At 41.2% G+C, this 15,756-nt stretch overlaps 1 protein-coding gene across 4 annotated transcripts in view; it reads left to right on the forward strand.

Annotated features, from left to right (window-relative positions):
- CLEC16A (C-type lectin domain containing 16A) overlaps positions 1 to 15,756 on the forward strand; it is a 411,773-nt gene that overhangs the window by 199,835 nt on the left and 196,182 nt on the right. For all 4 annotated transcript variants that reach the window (XM_073542856.1, XM_073542853.1, XM_073542854.1 and 1 more), the window contains exon 18: positions 13,552 to 13,672. In XM_073542856.1, the coding sequence (XP_073398957.1) occupies positions 13,552 to 13,672 (121 nt within the window). The remainder of the gene's footprint in view (positions 1 to 13,551; positions 13,673 to 15,756) is intronic.

Genomic DNA, 15,756 nt, shown 5'->3' on the forward strand with positions numbered 1-15,756 from the left:
AGGAGAGGAGACTGTCCTCCGGGCTTTGGGTACCATATCCCTGTAAAAAATAGAATTTAAAATAAAAAATATTGTTATTCTCACCCTCCGGCGTCCCGCGCAGCCTTCCCGCTCCGGTCCCAGTAGTCCTTTGCGAAAATGCTCGCGATGACGTCCGTTCTCGCGGGATCGCGAAGTCTCGCGGTCATTCGCGCGACGTCATCGCGAATTACCGCGAGACGTCGCGATCCCGTGAGAACTGACGTCATTGCGGGCATTTTCGCAAAGGATTACTGGGAACGGATGCGCGGGACGTCGGAGGGTGAGAATAACACCGTTTTTTATTTTTTTTTACATTCTATCTTTTACTACTGATGCTGCATAGGCGGCCTCAGTAGTAAAAAGTTGGTCACACTCGTCAAACACTATGTTTGACGAGTGTGACCAACCTGTCAATCGGTTCTCCAAGCGATGCTACAGATCGCTTGGAAAACGCTAGCATTTTGCAAGCTAATTACGCTTGCAAAATGCTAGTTTTTCCGCGGGAAAATCGCGGGAATTTAAAATGCGATTTTCCCGTGGACTGGAATTCCGGAATTCTCGCGGTAATTTCCGCGAGAGTTCCGATACGTGTGCACTTAGCCTAATGCCAGGTATCTGCTAGTTACCATAACCTAGGGTCTATCAAATCAATTGTAATGACAATCATGACCTTGGATCAAAAATACCATATTATCAATAACTACTATGGTTACATAGAGATTCTACATATGCCATAAATAGACCTTGAGAAAGACACATCACTGTGTCGATACGCGTGGGTTTGGGGGTCCCATGTAACCTACCCGGTAGCTTGTTCATCCTCAGAAACCAGTGTCTGTTTGTTGTGTCCATTAATAAAATTGATACTTTTTGATTATCATATCCTTGTGGTGATCCCTATTTGTGTGCATATACTTTTTTTCTATATGTGTTTTCATGTCAATCCATTTATATGCACTAGGTGATCCCACCTAAATTGACATTGTGGATGGTGCCCGTTTATTGTATATCTTGTCAGACATTTAACAAGCGCTTCCAGCTATCTGGCCGGAAATGCGCTCACCGCTGACCCCCGTCACGTGATCGGGGGTCATCAGTTCGTCGGCATAACAACCAGAGGTCTCCTGGAGACTTCTATGGTTGTTGAAGTCAAATTGCTATGAGCACCACCCGGTGGTCATCGCTCATGGCAATGCTGTAATTCTGCTACATAGTCGCTCTGAGCATCGCCTCTATGTAGCAGAAGCCGATCAAGTTGTGGCAGTTTCTAGTCTCCAATGGAGACTATTGGAGCATGCCAAAACTTAAAGAAAAATAGTTTTAAAAATATATAAAAAAAAATATATATATAAGTTTAAATCGCCCCCTTTCTCCCCATTCAAAATAAAACCATAAAAAAAAAAATAGCACATACACACATTAGGTATCGCCGCGTTCAGAATCGGCCGATCTATCAATAAAAAAAAAGGTTTAACCTGATCGCTAAACGAGAAAAAAAATCGAAACTCCAGAATTAAGTTTATTTTGGTGTCCATGACATTGCATTGCATTAAAATGCAATAACGTGCGATCAAAAGAACATATCTGCACAAATGTGGTATCATTAAAAATGACAGCTCGGCAGACAAAAAATAAGCCTTCAGCCAACCCGAGATCACGAAAAATGGAGACGCTGTGGGTCTCGGAAAATGGCACTTTTTTTTTTTTTTAGCAAACTTTAGAATTTTTTTTCACCACTTAGATAAAAAAGTACCTAGACATTTTTGGTGTCTATGAACTCGTAATAACCTCGAGAATCATAATGGCAAGTCAGTTTTAGCATTTAGTGAATCTAGCAAAAAAGCCGAACTAAAAACAAGTGTGGTATTGTACTTTTTTTGCAGTTTCACCGCACTTGGAATTTTTTTCCCATTTTTGAGTACACGACATGGTAAAACCAATGGAGTCATTCAAAAGTACAACTTATCCCACAAAAAATAAGCCCTCACATGGCCATATTGATGGAAAAATTACAAAAGTTATGGCTCTGGGATGAAGGGGAGCGAAAAACGAAAATGCAAAACCGAGAAAAGGGGTTAAAAGGTCCCTTAGTCTGTTTCAGTAGGCTCCACAATCATGGGGAAGAGTTCTGACTTGACAGATGTCCAGAAGGAAGTCATTGACACACTCCACAAGGATGGTAATCCGCAAAAGGTAATTGCTAAAGAAGCTTGCTGTTCAGAGTGCTGTATGCAAGCATATTAATGGAATGTTGAGTGGAAGGAAAAATGTGGTATTAAAAGGTGCTCAAGCAACCGGGATAACCCCAGCCTTGAAAGGATTAAGAAAAGGTCATTCAAAAAATTTTGGGGAGAATCACAAGGAGTGGACTACTGCTGAAGTCATTGCTTCAAGAGCCTCCACACACAGATATATCCAGGACATGAGATACAAGTGTCGCATTTCTTATGTCAAGATATTCATGACCGATGGACAATGCCAGAAGTGTCTTACCTGGGCCAATTGTCTAACCTGGACTGTTGCTCAGTGGTCCAAGGTGTTTTCAGATGAAAGTAAATTTTGCATTTCATTTGGAAATCAAGGTCCCAGAGTCTGGAGGAAGTGTGGAGAGGCCACAATCCAAGCTGCTTGATGTCTAGTGTGAAATTTCCACAATCAGTGATGGTTTAGGGAACCATGTCATCTGCTGGTGTAGGTCCACTGTGTTTTATCAAGACTAAAGTCAGCTCAGCCGTCTACCAACAAAATTTAGAACACTTCATGCTTCCCTCTGCCGACACCTTTTTTGGAAATGTAAATTTAATTCTCCAGCAGGACTTACCACCTGTCCACAATACCAAAAGTACCAATGACTGGTTTAAAGACAACAGTATCACTGTGCTTGATTGGCCAGCAAGCTCACCAGACCTTAACCCCATTGAGAATCTATGGGGTATTGTCAAGATGAAGATGAGAGACACCAGACCCAACAATGCAGACGAGCTGAAGGCTGCTATCAATGCAACCTGGGCTTCCATAACACCTCAGTAGTTCCACAGGCTGATCTCCTCCATGCCATGCCGCATGGATGCAGTAATTGATGCCAAGGGAGCCCCAAACAATTATTGGGGACATTTACTAAACATACATTTCAGTAGGCCAACATTTTGGATTTTAAAATCATTTTTTCAAGCTGATGTTATAAAGTATTCTAATTTACTGAGATAAAGACTTTTGGGTTTTCAATGGCTGTAAGCCATAATCAAGAACATTAACAGAAATAAACACTTGAAATAGATCACTCCGTTTGCAATGATTCTATCTAATATACAGTATGAGTTTCACCTTTTGTGTTGAAGAACTGAAATAAATTAACCTTTTGATGATATTCTAATTTTGTGAGAAGCACCTGTATGTAAACGAGGAATAATGAAGCATACGTGAAGCAAACCAGAATGTGTTCAACCTTGGATTCCTCAAAGTACCCCCTTTTATTCTGCTGACAGTTTTACACCCCAGTGGATTCCTCTTCAGCAGCTTCCATCAGGTAGCCTGCTTGAATGGCTTTCCAACAATGAAGGCGTTCCCAGAGATGCTGAGCACTTTTTGACTGATTTGCCTTCACTTTTACTTCCAACTCCTCTAAAACCATCTTAATAGGCATGAGGTAAGGTGATTGCTGTGTCAGATGACTTGGCCTCCACAATCTATTCCTCTCCTTTTGGATCACATAGCCGTTACATAACCTGGAGGTGTTGTGGGTCATTGTCCAATTGCAACACAAATGATCGGCCCACGAAGCACGGACTTGATGAGATGACATGTCGTTGCTGAATTCTCTGGTATCCATGCTGGATAAGTGTGCCTTTAATTTGGAATAAATCCCCAATAATATCAATGGCAAAGGACCATCACACCTCCCCCTCTAGCTTCCCAGTGGGCACCACACATATAGAAATCATCTGTTTACCTTTTCTGCATCTCAGAAAGTCATGGAATTTGGTTTTAAAAATCTCGAATTTTGATTCATTAGAACACAGTACAAATTTACGGTGCCATAATGTCCAGTGTTGCTTGGCTCCTCTTCTTGTCCTCGCTAATTTCATTCAGCAATTCAGCTAAATAATGCTTACTTTATGCACTGTCTTCTGGACAGTCAATATTGAGATATGTCTGCTACATTTATGAGGGATGTTATTCGAGATGTCAATGTTTTTTCTGAAGCTGACTGTTATTATGCACCTGTCCCTGGTATAGCAGGCTCAGCTTCGTTCCCCTGGGTCTGCTGCTTCTCCTGTGCTACACATTGAGTATTGAAAGACTCTTGGCATGACGTGATGACATCATCTCCCTAGTCCTATTAAATGTGCACTAAGACACACACCTAAGTCTTAGGATTAAAATTTTAGTGTCCTGTGTTTGCTGTATTCGACCATTTATGTTTCAACTTGCAATTTCTCTGTTCCTGTATAACTTTAGCTCAGCAGGCTAATCCTTGTTCTGCCATGTCTGGATCAACCAATGGTTGTTGTAAACATGTAAACTACTGTTTGACTCTGTTCTTATTGCATGCATCCTTGCTGGGTTCCACTTCATCCATACTATTGGCCCTGAGTGCGCCAAGTCCTTGTTCCCATAAAAGTCTTACTGCTTGCTGCACCAACAGCCAGTGTCTTTGTGCCCACCTAGACTTGAGGTTTCGTTAATTACATTTCACTAGGTGAGACTAATAATGGTAACGCTGATGAACTTATCCTCTGCAGCAAAGCTGATTTTTGGTTTTCCTTTCTTGCAGTGGTACTCAATAAGAGCCAGTTTAATCATAGCGATTAATGGTTTTCATAACTGTATTTGAAAATACCTTCAAGGTGCTAGCAATTTTTTGTATTAACTGGCTTTTAGGTCATAAAATATTTTATGGAATTGTGTACCAACACTGGCTTTGCAAAATACACCTGATGATTGCAAACCCTTTCTGAAGGCCAGTGATTCCACCAATAAACTCTTGTTGAAGTATTTATTCTTTGGAAGCCATTCAAGGTGACTACATGCAGCAGTATGAGAGAATGCCATTGCGGTGTGAAATCTATCATCAGAGTAAATAGGGAGTATTTTGAGGAATCCCAAGATTTAGCACATTAGGATATGTTCACACATTCCTGTGTGAAAAAACCCCGAAAGGTTTTAAAGTGGCAACATGAGGTTTGTTTTTTTTTTTTTTAATCCTTGCTTTTCACACCCCTTGTCTACATATGTGTTCAGTCTGATTCTTCGATGTGCACATTCCAATTCGAACAACAAAACCATTGCGACAGGTACTGTACATGCTGCCAGCTCAGCTAAAATTGTTTGTAAATTCTTGTGCTTCCCATGAAATTACAATTCCTTGCATTGTATGCTTTCTTTTCATTTCTCCTGAACAAATAATTTTACAGCTGGTTCTTACCATTCCCTTTGTGATTCATGCTCCTATAAAAATACTTTATCAGACTTCACAGTAATGGATTATGGGTTTATAGATTCCTAGAAAGAAAATACTAAGAAAAGATGCTTCAGAATTGTTATCGTTGTATAGACCAAGGTCCATAAAGTTCAACCTTTATCCACCAATTGTACATGTTTATTCCTCGGAGAATACAGGTATTTAAATAGGTTGTCCAATATTTGGACAACTCCTCCTCATTCTTCATGTTTGGCCCCATTTAAAATAAAAATACCTATACTTGCCTCCTGTGGCATCGCTGTTCCAGCAGTGTCGGCACACATTCATGTGGGGGTTTTTTCACACGAGCCCTGTGCTCAAACAGTTCTGATGTCAACGTCCCTGCTTCCGGACAAATCGAACATGAAGAGGAAGTCAGAGAGCAGCCACATCCCTGGCTTCCTGTTGATATTCACTACGTCCGAAGGTGGGAACAGTGAAGTGAAAGGCTCGCATGACATTGCAACCTCACGTGAGCTCCTGGACCACCAGTGCCAACACTGCTGGAACGTCGCCGGCAACTAGGGTGAGTATAGGTGTTTTTATTTTAACAGGGACAAACATGAGAAAAGAGAACGGGTTGTCCAAATAGTGAAAAACCCTTTTAACTCTGATCTCAGAGGTTTCAGCAATGGCACATCTTATTTTTCAAAAGACTCTTCCAATTAAAGGAGTTTGTCCAAAGTGTAATTGTACAGACTTGGTGCAGGCCACTTTTTGCAGCAGAATTGCAGGCACTCCATTGTATTGAATTTTTTACCCTTTACTGGGGTCTCAAATTTTTTTGGGTGTAGCTCCAAATTTACCTCTATAGATAATGGAGTGGGCTGCATAGAATAATCAAACAAAACTCTAAACTATATGACAAAATCTGAATCCAAGAGTAAATTCTTGGAAAATCAAGTCAAAATCCAAGAAAGGCAGAACCTTTTGAGGCAAAGGGTCAAACAGTCCAAAGTCAAAAGCAGAGCTCAAGTAAAAGGGGTTAGTCTAGTCAAAATAGCATGGCCCGAAGATAGAATTCAATAAGTGCACTAGGGATAATTATTATACATTCATTGGCACAGCGTTATAGACCTAGGAAATTTATAAAAGCAGGCTGGGGTGGCCATAACCATCCATGCTATCTGGGCAGCCTCACATGGGCCCAAGAGTTAAGGGGCCATTATCACCTCCAAAGCAAATGGAATTGTGCATTATGGACTGCCAAGGACCCTTATATTGTTGTTGCACATGGGCCACCTTCTGCCTGTGTGCCCTGACCTGGTCTACTGACTGGTCGATAAGTTGGAGCTTTACATTGGCTAGACTGCTTGGATCCCTGAATGGGCTGGGCAGCCAAGCCTCCTGTGCATGTGGTGCCCAGAATCTCTGCCAGCAATGCCGCAAAGACTTGGGTGGTGCCTGGCAGAGGAATTCATTGCGTGAGTCCTGCAAGGTAAGCATGTCACCGCGGGGTAATCAAACCCACATCTCTAACACTGATTTGTGGCCTCCTGGAAAAGCTCTTCTAACAGTGATAGAACATGTTGTTTAGTGGTGTTTTGTAACTTATTATTTAGCAACTTTCCAGGTAAGAATCAACCTCTGTATCTTTTCTAAATTCACGTAAAATCGATAGCGAGATTATACAAAACTCTCTTCCTGCATTATTTCCACAAAGTGTGTGACTGTGCCGATGGGTTACCTGACAAAATACGCCGAGAGCACTGACTAGAGAGGTGCAAAGTGAAAATCTGGTTTTATCTGTGTGTTTTTCTGTTCAGTTCCTGGAAACCCCTCCCTTCTACTGTATATAAGAAGGTCAGTTACTTTAAAGGGAGCAGAAAAGATTATATTGTGGTTTCCGCTTGAGAACTTTCTCTTTCATTACATGTTAAATCAGAAACACATGTCGAGAAGTGAGAAGAACAAATGACTTATTTCTCTGCAGCAGGCATGCTATGTGGTTTATGGCGCCTATCAAAATCACAACTATATGTGCAGGCTTATGGAAAAGTTGGCCTGGGCAAATTCCATTTCCTGTTAATGAAATTGTAGCATGATTAAATCCAACATTTTATTTTGCTAGCTCATGCAAAACACAAACATTTTCGATTGGATTAATACAAGAAATCTTCCTGTGTCAAGATACTGTTGTTACACACTTGTCACAGCGCCTCCTGCTGTTCTTTTCATTCCTTCTCTGAACATCCACCTAATCTGTCCACTGACTGTGGGCACTCCGGCGCAGAGAATTCCTGATATTGGCCAGCCAGCAAATAAAAATTTTTGCAACACAAGCCTCTTATCACCATCATTAGTTGCTGCAACACACAAAAAAGATATGCAAATTGCCTGTTCAGAGAGGGAGAGGACTTGAACTCTAGTGCCACCTATTGGAAGTAGAAATCCTAAAAGTCAATATTGACCCTTTAACAAGTCTTGTCTCATTACTTAGAGTGTCTGGTTTGCGTTTTATGCTATTTGTATACTCGTGTTTCAAGTTGTTTGCTCCTCATCAGTGCAATGCAAGAAGTCTGATTTGGCTGGATGACAGGCCTCTGACTAGGACCCAAGGGGCCAGTATCCCTGTGGAGAGTCACATCCCGATGTCTTAGATCCCCGTTAAAGGGATTTATACAAATATTTTCTAGTTTTGCAGTACAATTTGTTATAACTATTCAATGTAATATCAACAAATCTGTTAGTGAAAAATTTTTTCTTAACCTGGAAACTTAGGAAAAATTGATGGCATCCCTTATAGCAATTCCGAAAAAACCCATACACTTTAAAGGGAACCTGTCACTAGATACATGGTGCCTAAACAGGCAACATGAATCAGAGACTGACTGCATTATTGCAACCAGGTATATTTGTTTTTGAAGTGCTCCAACGTTTTAGAGAAAATATAGTTCGAATATCTGGTTGGGAACCAAAGCCAGAGATAAGACTATAGGAGAGATTTGGCGTAGCGCTGGGATGAGCCAGCCAGGAGTGGTGCTTGACTAATCTCGTGTCCTTGTTATAGTCTCGAGCCGGATCTTCTAACTTTTTTTTTCTCTGAAATGCCAGAACATTTCTGAGAAATATATACGTAGCCGCAATTGTGCAGCCATTAATGCTGCCCATGATTTGGGCAGCATGAATCAAGTGACTGGTTCCCTTTAACATTTTTATTAACAGATGATAGCTGGCATCCATCTCATGATGTGTCTGGTGTAAATGAGTGCTATTAGTAGGGGATACAGTTTAAAAGCAGTGACCAGGTTCTAACGAAAATATATAAAAAGAGAAGTTAGGAAAAGTTGTATTCGTGAATGTCATAGGTCTGACTGAAAAGCTTTGCTTTTAGGAAATGCTAAAAATGACACAACAGTCTTGCTTCCATCCCCACCATTCCACCAAAACTGCCCTAACCAAAATTACTAACAACTTACCGCCAAAGCAGACAGGCAGTTCTCTATACTCCTCCTTCTAGACTTTATAGCTGGTTGGTGTGGAACCACTGTGCCACTGGCTGGGCTTACCCTGAAGGGGCGTAACTAACCGACCACCTGGTTTTCGCTAGAGACTAGAGACTCGGATGGGTGGGGTTAGGCTTGGTCACAGGTAGTCGCCAGGTACCACTCCTGGGCAGTCCCCGGGTCTGCTGCAGCTGACTGGAGGGTTAGAGATGTGGTATAGGAGGGTTAGAGATGTGGTATAGGAGGGCAAAGAGAAAGCATGGTGAAACAGTCCAAGATCGGGGCATTCAGGGCGCTGAGGATACATGCTAGTTGCCACAGTTATAGTACTTGAAATCATATATTAAACCACAATCTTCTTTTGGGCTCAACATCTTGGGTGCTTGTGTTGAGAGCAGGTCCTTGTTCTTATTTTTTCAAGGCTTCCTGTAAACTTCATCTTAGCTCACTGATTCAGTGTTGGGAAGCGGCTTAAATTGCTTACTCAGATCAAGTTATAGACCATGAATCTAGTCACTTTGTTCCAGAAGATTAAACATATTTTAATTTATTCTGTGTTTTACCGTAAAGTGCTTTTCAATGACACACAAAATTGAATCTGAAAATCGGGGAAAACAAATCCTAATGTTTCTGAAAGTACTGGAAAATCGACTGTTCCAGAAACTGTGGCTAATTTTTACTTCTGTCAAAGCACAATTGGCCAGCTATTGAATTAACTAAGACCAGGGGCCGTTAGTGAAGAGTTATCTGATTTGTCTTTTCCGATACAAAGCACTTGGTAGCGTACCTAATATATAGACATACCGCGGCTCTACACGTAGGGCAATATATAGAAGGGTTTTTTTGTAATTTCTTGTAATAACACAATTCTAATTTATTTTTTTTCTAAAAACTGGTGTAATAAATGAAATGATTTAGGTGAGATATCTTTTGTTTTTGATTCATAATTTCCTCTCAAAATCAAAGGAAATTACGGGAACCAGAGTAGCACAGGCCAATTTAAATGGGGTTGTCCACTATTTGGACAAGTTCTTCTCAAGTACTATATTCCCCAATACAATAACAATTGCAATAAAAGAAAAATGACAGAAATTCACTCTTATACCGGTGCCATTCCAGCTATGTCGATGCCCGAGAGATACTAAGGATATCCTGAAAACTTGACCTGTTGGTGGGTCTTGAGGACTGGAGTTGAGAAACACTGCGTTAGAGACCGTGTGTGAAGATGCTTCATGTTATAAATGAAACGTTCGTGAAGTTACGCACCCGCTATCTATCGCACGTTATTCCCACCAAGTTACGGTTCGTTATTGTTGACTGGTGGTCTCCCTCATTGAACTTCTAAACATCTGGAACTGGCTAGCCAAAGTCATCAGCATCATGTAGCCTGCAATGGTGTAGCGCCCCTGTAGACAACTTCCACACACTCATCCAGAACACCTATCTTCATATAGCGTGCCAAGGTGTGAAAGAAGAGTACCTTGCCCACATGGGGCTATGGCCCAACACCACGTTACACCATTGACGGACATTTTGTCATCAGCTTATTGGCAAGAGATCCTTATAACAACTAGAGATTGTCCACAATAGTGAACCAATTTAAGGCCCAAAATCGCTGGGTCTTTTTGTGACTTTAAGGCTATGTGCCCACGTAACGTTTTAAACCGGACACTCAAAACCGGACTCCTTCCCAGAAAACACACGTTTTTTTCAGTGTGATTTTACCTCTATTATGTTCGCGTTTTTGCTGCGATTTTCGCGTGCGAAATTCAAGCACTTTCCAAGCGATTTGAAGCATCGCTTGGAAAGTGATTGACAGGTTGGTCACACTCGTCAAACAGAGTGTTTGACAAGTGTGACCAGCATTTTACTATTGAGGCTGCATATGCGGCATCAATAGTAAGATAGAATAAAAATTAAAAAAATCAGGGTATATTTACCTTCCGACGTCCCGCGGAGCCTCAGCGACGCTCCCGTTCCCAGCGATGCCTTGCGAGACCTGTGATGACGTTGGTCTCGCGTTGCTATAGTGATCTTACGAGACCGCTAGAGTAACGCGAGACTACATCATCACAGGTCATTGCCACAAGGCATTACTGGGAACGCTGAGGCCCGGGAAGGCTGTGCGTGACGCCGGAAGGTAAATATACCCCGATTTTTTTATTCTTTTTTTTTTTACATGGGCTGTGTGCCCACGATGCGATTTTTATTTATTTATTTTTTTTATAAAAGCGTTTTTGCCGCGATTTTCGGTGAGAAAACGTTTAAAAAAACTCGTACAGGACGCACCCCATGCATTCCTATGGCATGCTGCACATGCTGTGCTAATGCTGCGCTTTTTTCTGCGGTGGAATCGCATAGCGGAAAAAAACGCAGCATGCTCATTCTTTTTGCGGAATCGCAAAGAATTGCTGCGATTCCGCACCCATAGGAATGCATGAGAACCGCTTACCTCCCGCATGTGGCTATGCCCACCATGCGCAAAGTTAAGCGTCTCATGTGCGAATGGTACCCACAGTGTGGAGGAGAGGAGACTGTCCTCCAGGCCCTGGGTACCATACCCCTGTAAAAAAAAAGAATAAAAAATAAAAAAATCGGGGTATATTTACCTTCCGGCGTCACGCACAGCCTTCCCGGGCCTCAGCGTTCCCAGTAATGCCTTGCGGCAAGGACCTGTGATGACGTAGTCTCGCGTTACTCTTAACGGTCTCGTGAGATCGCTATAGCAATGCGAGACCAACGGCATCGCTGGGAACGGGAGCGTCGCTGAGGCTGCGCGGGACCTCGGAAGGTAAATATACCCCGATATTTTTATTTTTGTATCATTTTTAACATTCTATCTTTTACTATTGATGCCGCATAGACAGCCTCAATAGTAAAAAGCTGGTCACACTTGTCAAACACTATGTTTGACGAGTGTGACCAACCTGTCAATCGCTTTCCAAGCGATGCATCAAATCGCTTGGAAAGTGCTTGAATTTCGCACGCGAAAATCTCGGCAAAAGCGCCAACATAATCGCGGTAAAATCGCGCGGGCAAAAAACGCGCGTTTTCTGGGAAGGAGTCCGGTTTTGAGTGTCCGGTTTAAAACGCTACGTGGGCGCACAGCCTAATACTGATGATTTATTTTTAGGTTAGGATATCAGATTACTGGGGTCTGATTCCCAACATCCCCAATAGAACAGATTGAAGGTGCTGCAGTGAACTGGAACAGTGCCTTGTAGTGTCTGTAAGTGGTACTACAAGCTCTCTCCAGTGCTATGCCAATTCCATTGCGCTGTAGCTTTTTTTAAATCTGATAATCATGGAAGTTGTTTGGAGTTGGACCCCTATCGATCGGATGTTGATGATCTTTCCCAAGGATAAGTCATCAATTTAAAGCCTCAAATGATACCTTTTAAGGGTTTAATGTAAAGTAATCATAGTGAGATTAAAAATAATTATGATTTAACAAAATAGAACAGCTGGTCGGCATCGCTATCACAGCTCACACCTCCATGCTGGTTACTGTGCAGGAGCTGCAGTCAGCAACTAACCCGAAACCCGCAGGTGCTATTCATATGAAGAAACATGTCCATGAAGCAAACCACAAGAAAAGATGAATGGCACTCACCGGGTAAAAATTCAAGCCTTTATTGGAGCATCTTCAGCGGGAGCTAGGGAGCGGGAGTGGCGACGATCGTTTTGCGCAAGTTGCGCTTCCACGGTGACCCGTTAAAAATAATTATGGCTAATTTACAAGGAACTCTATGACACATGCACATGCTATTTTCTGTGTATTTTATTCATGCTGAATATACTTGTATACTCTAAGCCTGCTTATTTCCACATAAGCCTGTAAGGATGCTGAGATATTTTCAGCTAATTTCATTCACAAATTAATATGTAAGATTTGAGGGTTGAAGTTTTCCACCGTAAAGAAATAGTCTACTGAAAGTCTCCCGGATCTGTAATTCCTTTATTATAGTTTGTAGTATGGTTAGGTGAGCACTTTCAGTGATTGAAATTGTGACTGCAGATCTTTCAAGTGGACAAAAAAAGTCATTCTGAGATCCACAAAATGTTGTGTGCAACCTTAGAAGACTTACAGTTCGTCCTCCAGAGATACGTCAGTCATTCAACCAATGCATGAAGCATTCATAATCCATTATCTGTATTGGTCAGAATTGTATTAGATGTTCTCAGGTCCTTATTTAGACCGGTACTACAAAGCAATGTGTAGTTCTTGATGTTGCATCTAACATCACATTCATGCCTTGTGACTTCTGACCTACCAATACCGCTGCCAAAAATTGACCTTTGTTGCATGTTTGGTCATAGGCTGCAAGTTGTTCACCATAGAATTAATTGAAAGCGCATTGGAACCTCTAGCAGCAAATGTCAGGTCTGAAATGGATAAGAAATGTCAAGTTATACAAATATTTTTGTCACAATATTTGCCCAACATATGTATCTTTGTAGCCCTGGCCTTGTGATGTAGCATGAAAACGATAACTCTCTAATTTCGACCTGGTGCTTTACCGTGTGATCCTATGCTTCAAATCTGAACATTTCTGTATCTATAGAGTAATATAATAATAAGAACACCATTTTCTCATATAATATCTTTTTCTTCAATTTCAGGCCATTAGAGTCTTTTTTATGTTAAGGGCGGCATCACTGCAATTGCGGAAAGAGCCGGAGACTCAGCTTCCTTTGACCCGGGAGGAGGACCTGATAAAGACAGATGATGTACTTGATCTCAGTGAGTACCATAAAATGAATATTCTTTTGGAGATCCACATGGAGTTCTTAATCACTTTTTGGAAATGACGCCTTAGTAAATAATTGGAAGGGGGATTGAATTTTATAAACCTACTATTTACAGATTTCCAAGAATTGCATTCATATTCCTCATAATTTCATTCTCACAATTAACATATTTTAAAAACAGACTTAACAGTAATTAATTGTGTAGAACTATATAATGTACTTACACGCACAGCTTATAAGTTCCAGTATAGCGTGTGCACGCACCTCCCTTTCCATGGTCTCTATTTCTACAGTAACTATTGGCTAACATACTTTCTCAGGGAACAGCCTGAGCCGTGACCTATAGTAGGAAGTTTATGGAGTCTTTCTAGATGGCTTTCTTCCTTTAAGTAACCGAACTTGCAAAGTGCTTACAAGTTCTTCTCGAAAGTTGGCCAGATCATTTGAGCCAGCCATATTCTGTGACTTTGTGCTGCTCTTATGCTGCCTCTACAACCCTCATCGGAGAGAGCACAGTAGGGGTCATTCGTGCACTGGCGTGATTTGTCAATCATCAGGTGTGCACCACCCGCAACAAATAGCAAACTTGGAGGCTGGGGCATGGTGCACTCCTGACCAAAGATCTTGAGACAACCCCTTTAATGGGGTTTTCCTTAACTTAGGAAAAGTCATGAACATTAGACCTGCACAGCTTTGAATGCACCTTTACCTATCAGCTGATTGAAGGGACTGCAGAGCACGTGAATTCTGTTGCAGCACTATCCCATAAAAGTAAATGAGAAAGGGCTTACTACTCTTTATGGCACAACACAATGTATAGAACTGTGCCTCTTCTCATGTGCTATGGCCTCTACAATCAGCTGATTGGTAGGGGTGCCGTAGGCTGTATTTGTCTTTAAGATTTAAAGTCACCCTTTAAAGGTCATCTGACATTATAATCAACATTCCTAAGCTGTCTATATGTGAATGCAAATCATAGAAAGTTTGAATAAATTGATACTTGATATCCGTAATCAGATGTCTTATTCCACAGAAATATGTTTTTCTTAATATGTAAATGAGCTTTTAAGATCTATGGTAGGGACACAGATCTCCCTGAAAATCTGCTTCTATGGCTTATTTTAAATGAAAGAGGGAGTTACCAGTGTGAGACTGAATAGTCAGTGACCTGCACAAGAAGCAGAGGAGGCTGGTGGTGGGGGGCGGAGAACCAGAAGAAAGACCCTGCCCCCATGCCCTGCACCGAAGCACACAAGACTTAATTTTCTGAAAACTTTATAAGGTGAGTATTCAGCAGCCACTGAGCGGGATCCCTTCACATCAGGTATCATATTAATCAGCATCACAGCACCATGGAATTCATGCGTTTATTTCATAGGGTGAAATCCTGCTAACGGCTTCTCTTTAAGGGAATTGTGAAATGTAGACAGATACTACAACTCCGATAGTCTTTATTGGAGAGAGTTACATGTGTGCAGTGTCTCCTCTCTATAGTACTGATTCAGGGAGAAGAGCACCCCAATTCTCCAGATATGTGGGAGTCCAGGTAGTAGAACATGCATCTCTTAGACAATTATGGTGTATTCTTTTGATATACCATAAATCTCTCCCAAGATTAGACTTCTCTTTATTGTGCCTCTTGCAATTGTTGAATACGACTATATGGCTCTCGTACCAAAAAAAGTTGTGTTCCCCTGCCCTAAGCTTTCTAGAAGAGAACAATATGCTCAACACAAAAATGGAAACTGTTACTTTTTATTTATGTATTATTGTTCTAACCATATATAATTCTATTTACACCAAGCCAATATATAAAGGGACTTAGTGGCCAGTAACTGTAAAAAAAAAAAAAAAAGTGAAGCAACGGCCGCAGATGACTTTGAAGCTTTTCTTTAGAAGCAGAAGCCTTTGAGGGATGTAGTTCTTGAGAATTTTGTACATCCAATATATGTAATGTTCTTTTTGACAATAGGAATTCATATATTTCTACAATAATCTTTTATAATTTATATTTAATATTATTAACATAGAGTAGATATTTGTTGGACCACTCTTTATAGAAGAATAAAGGGTCCA

This window comes from Dendrobates tinctorius, unplaced genomic scaffold (genome assembly GCF_039654945.1).
Source record: "Dendrobates tinctorius isolate UK_male_01 unplaced genomic scaffold, ASM3965494v1 ptg000129l, whole genome shotgun sequence".
Classification (NCBI taxonomy): domain Eukaryota; kingdom Metazoa; phylum Chordata; class Amphibia; order Anura; family Dendrobatidae; genus Dendrobates; species Dendrobates tinctorius.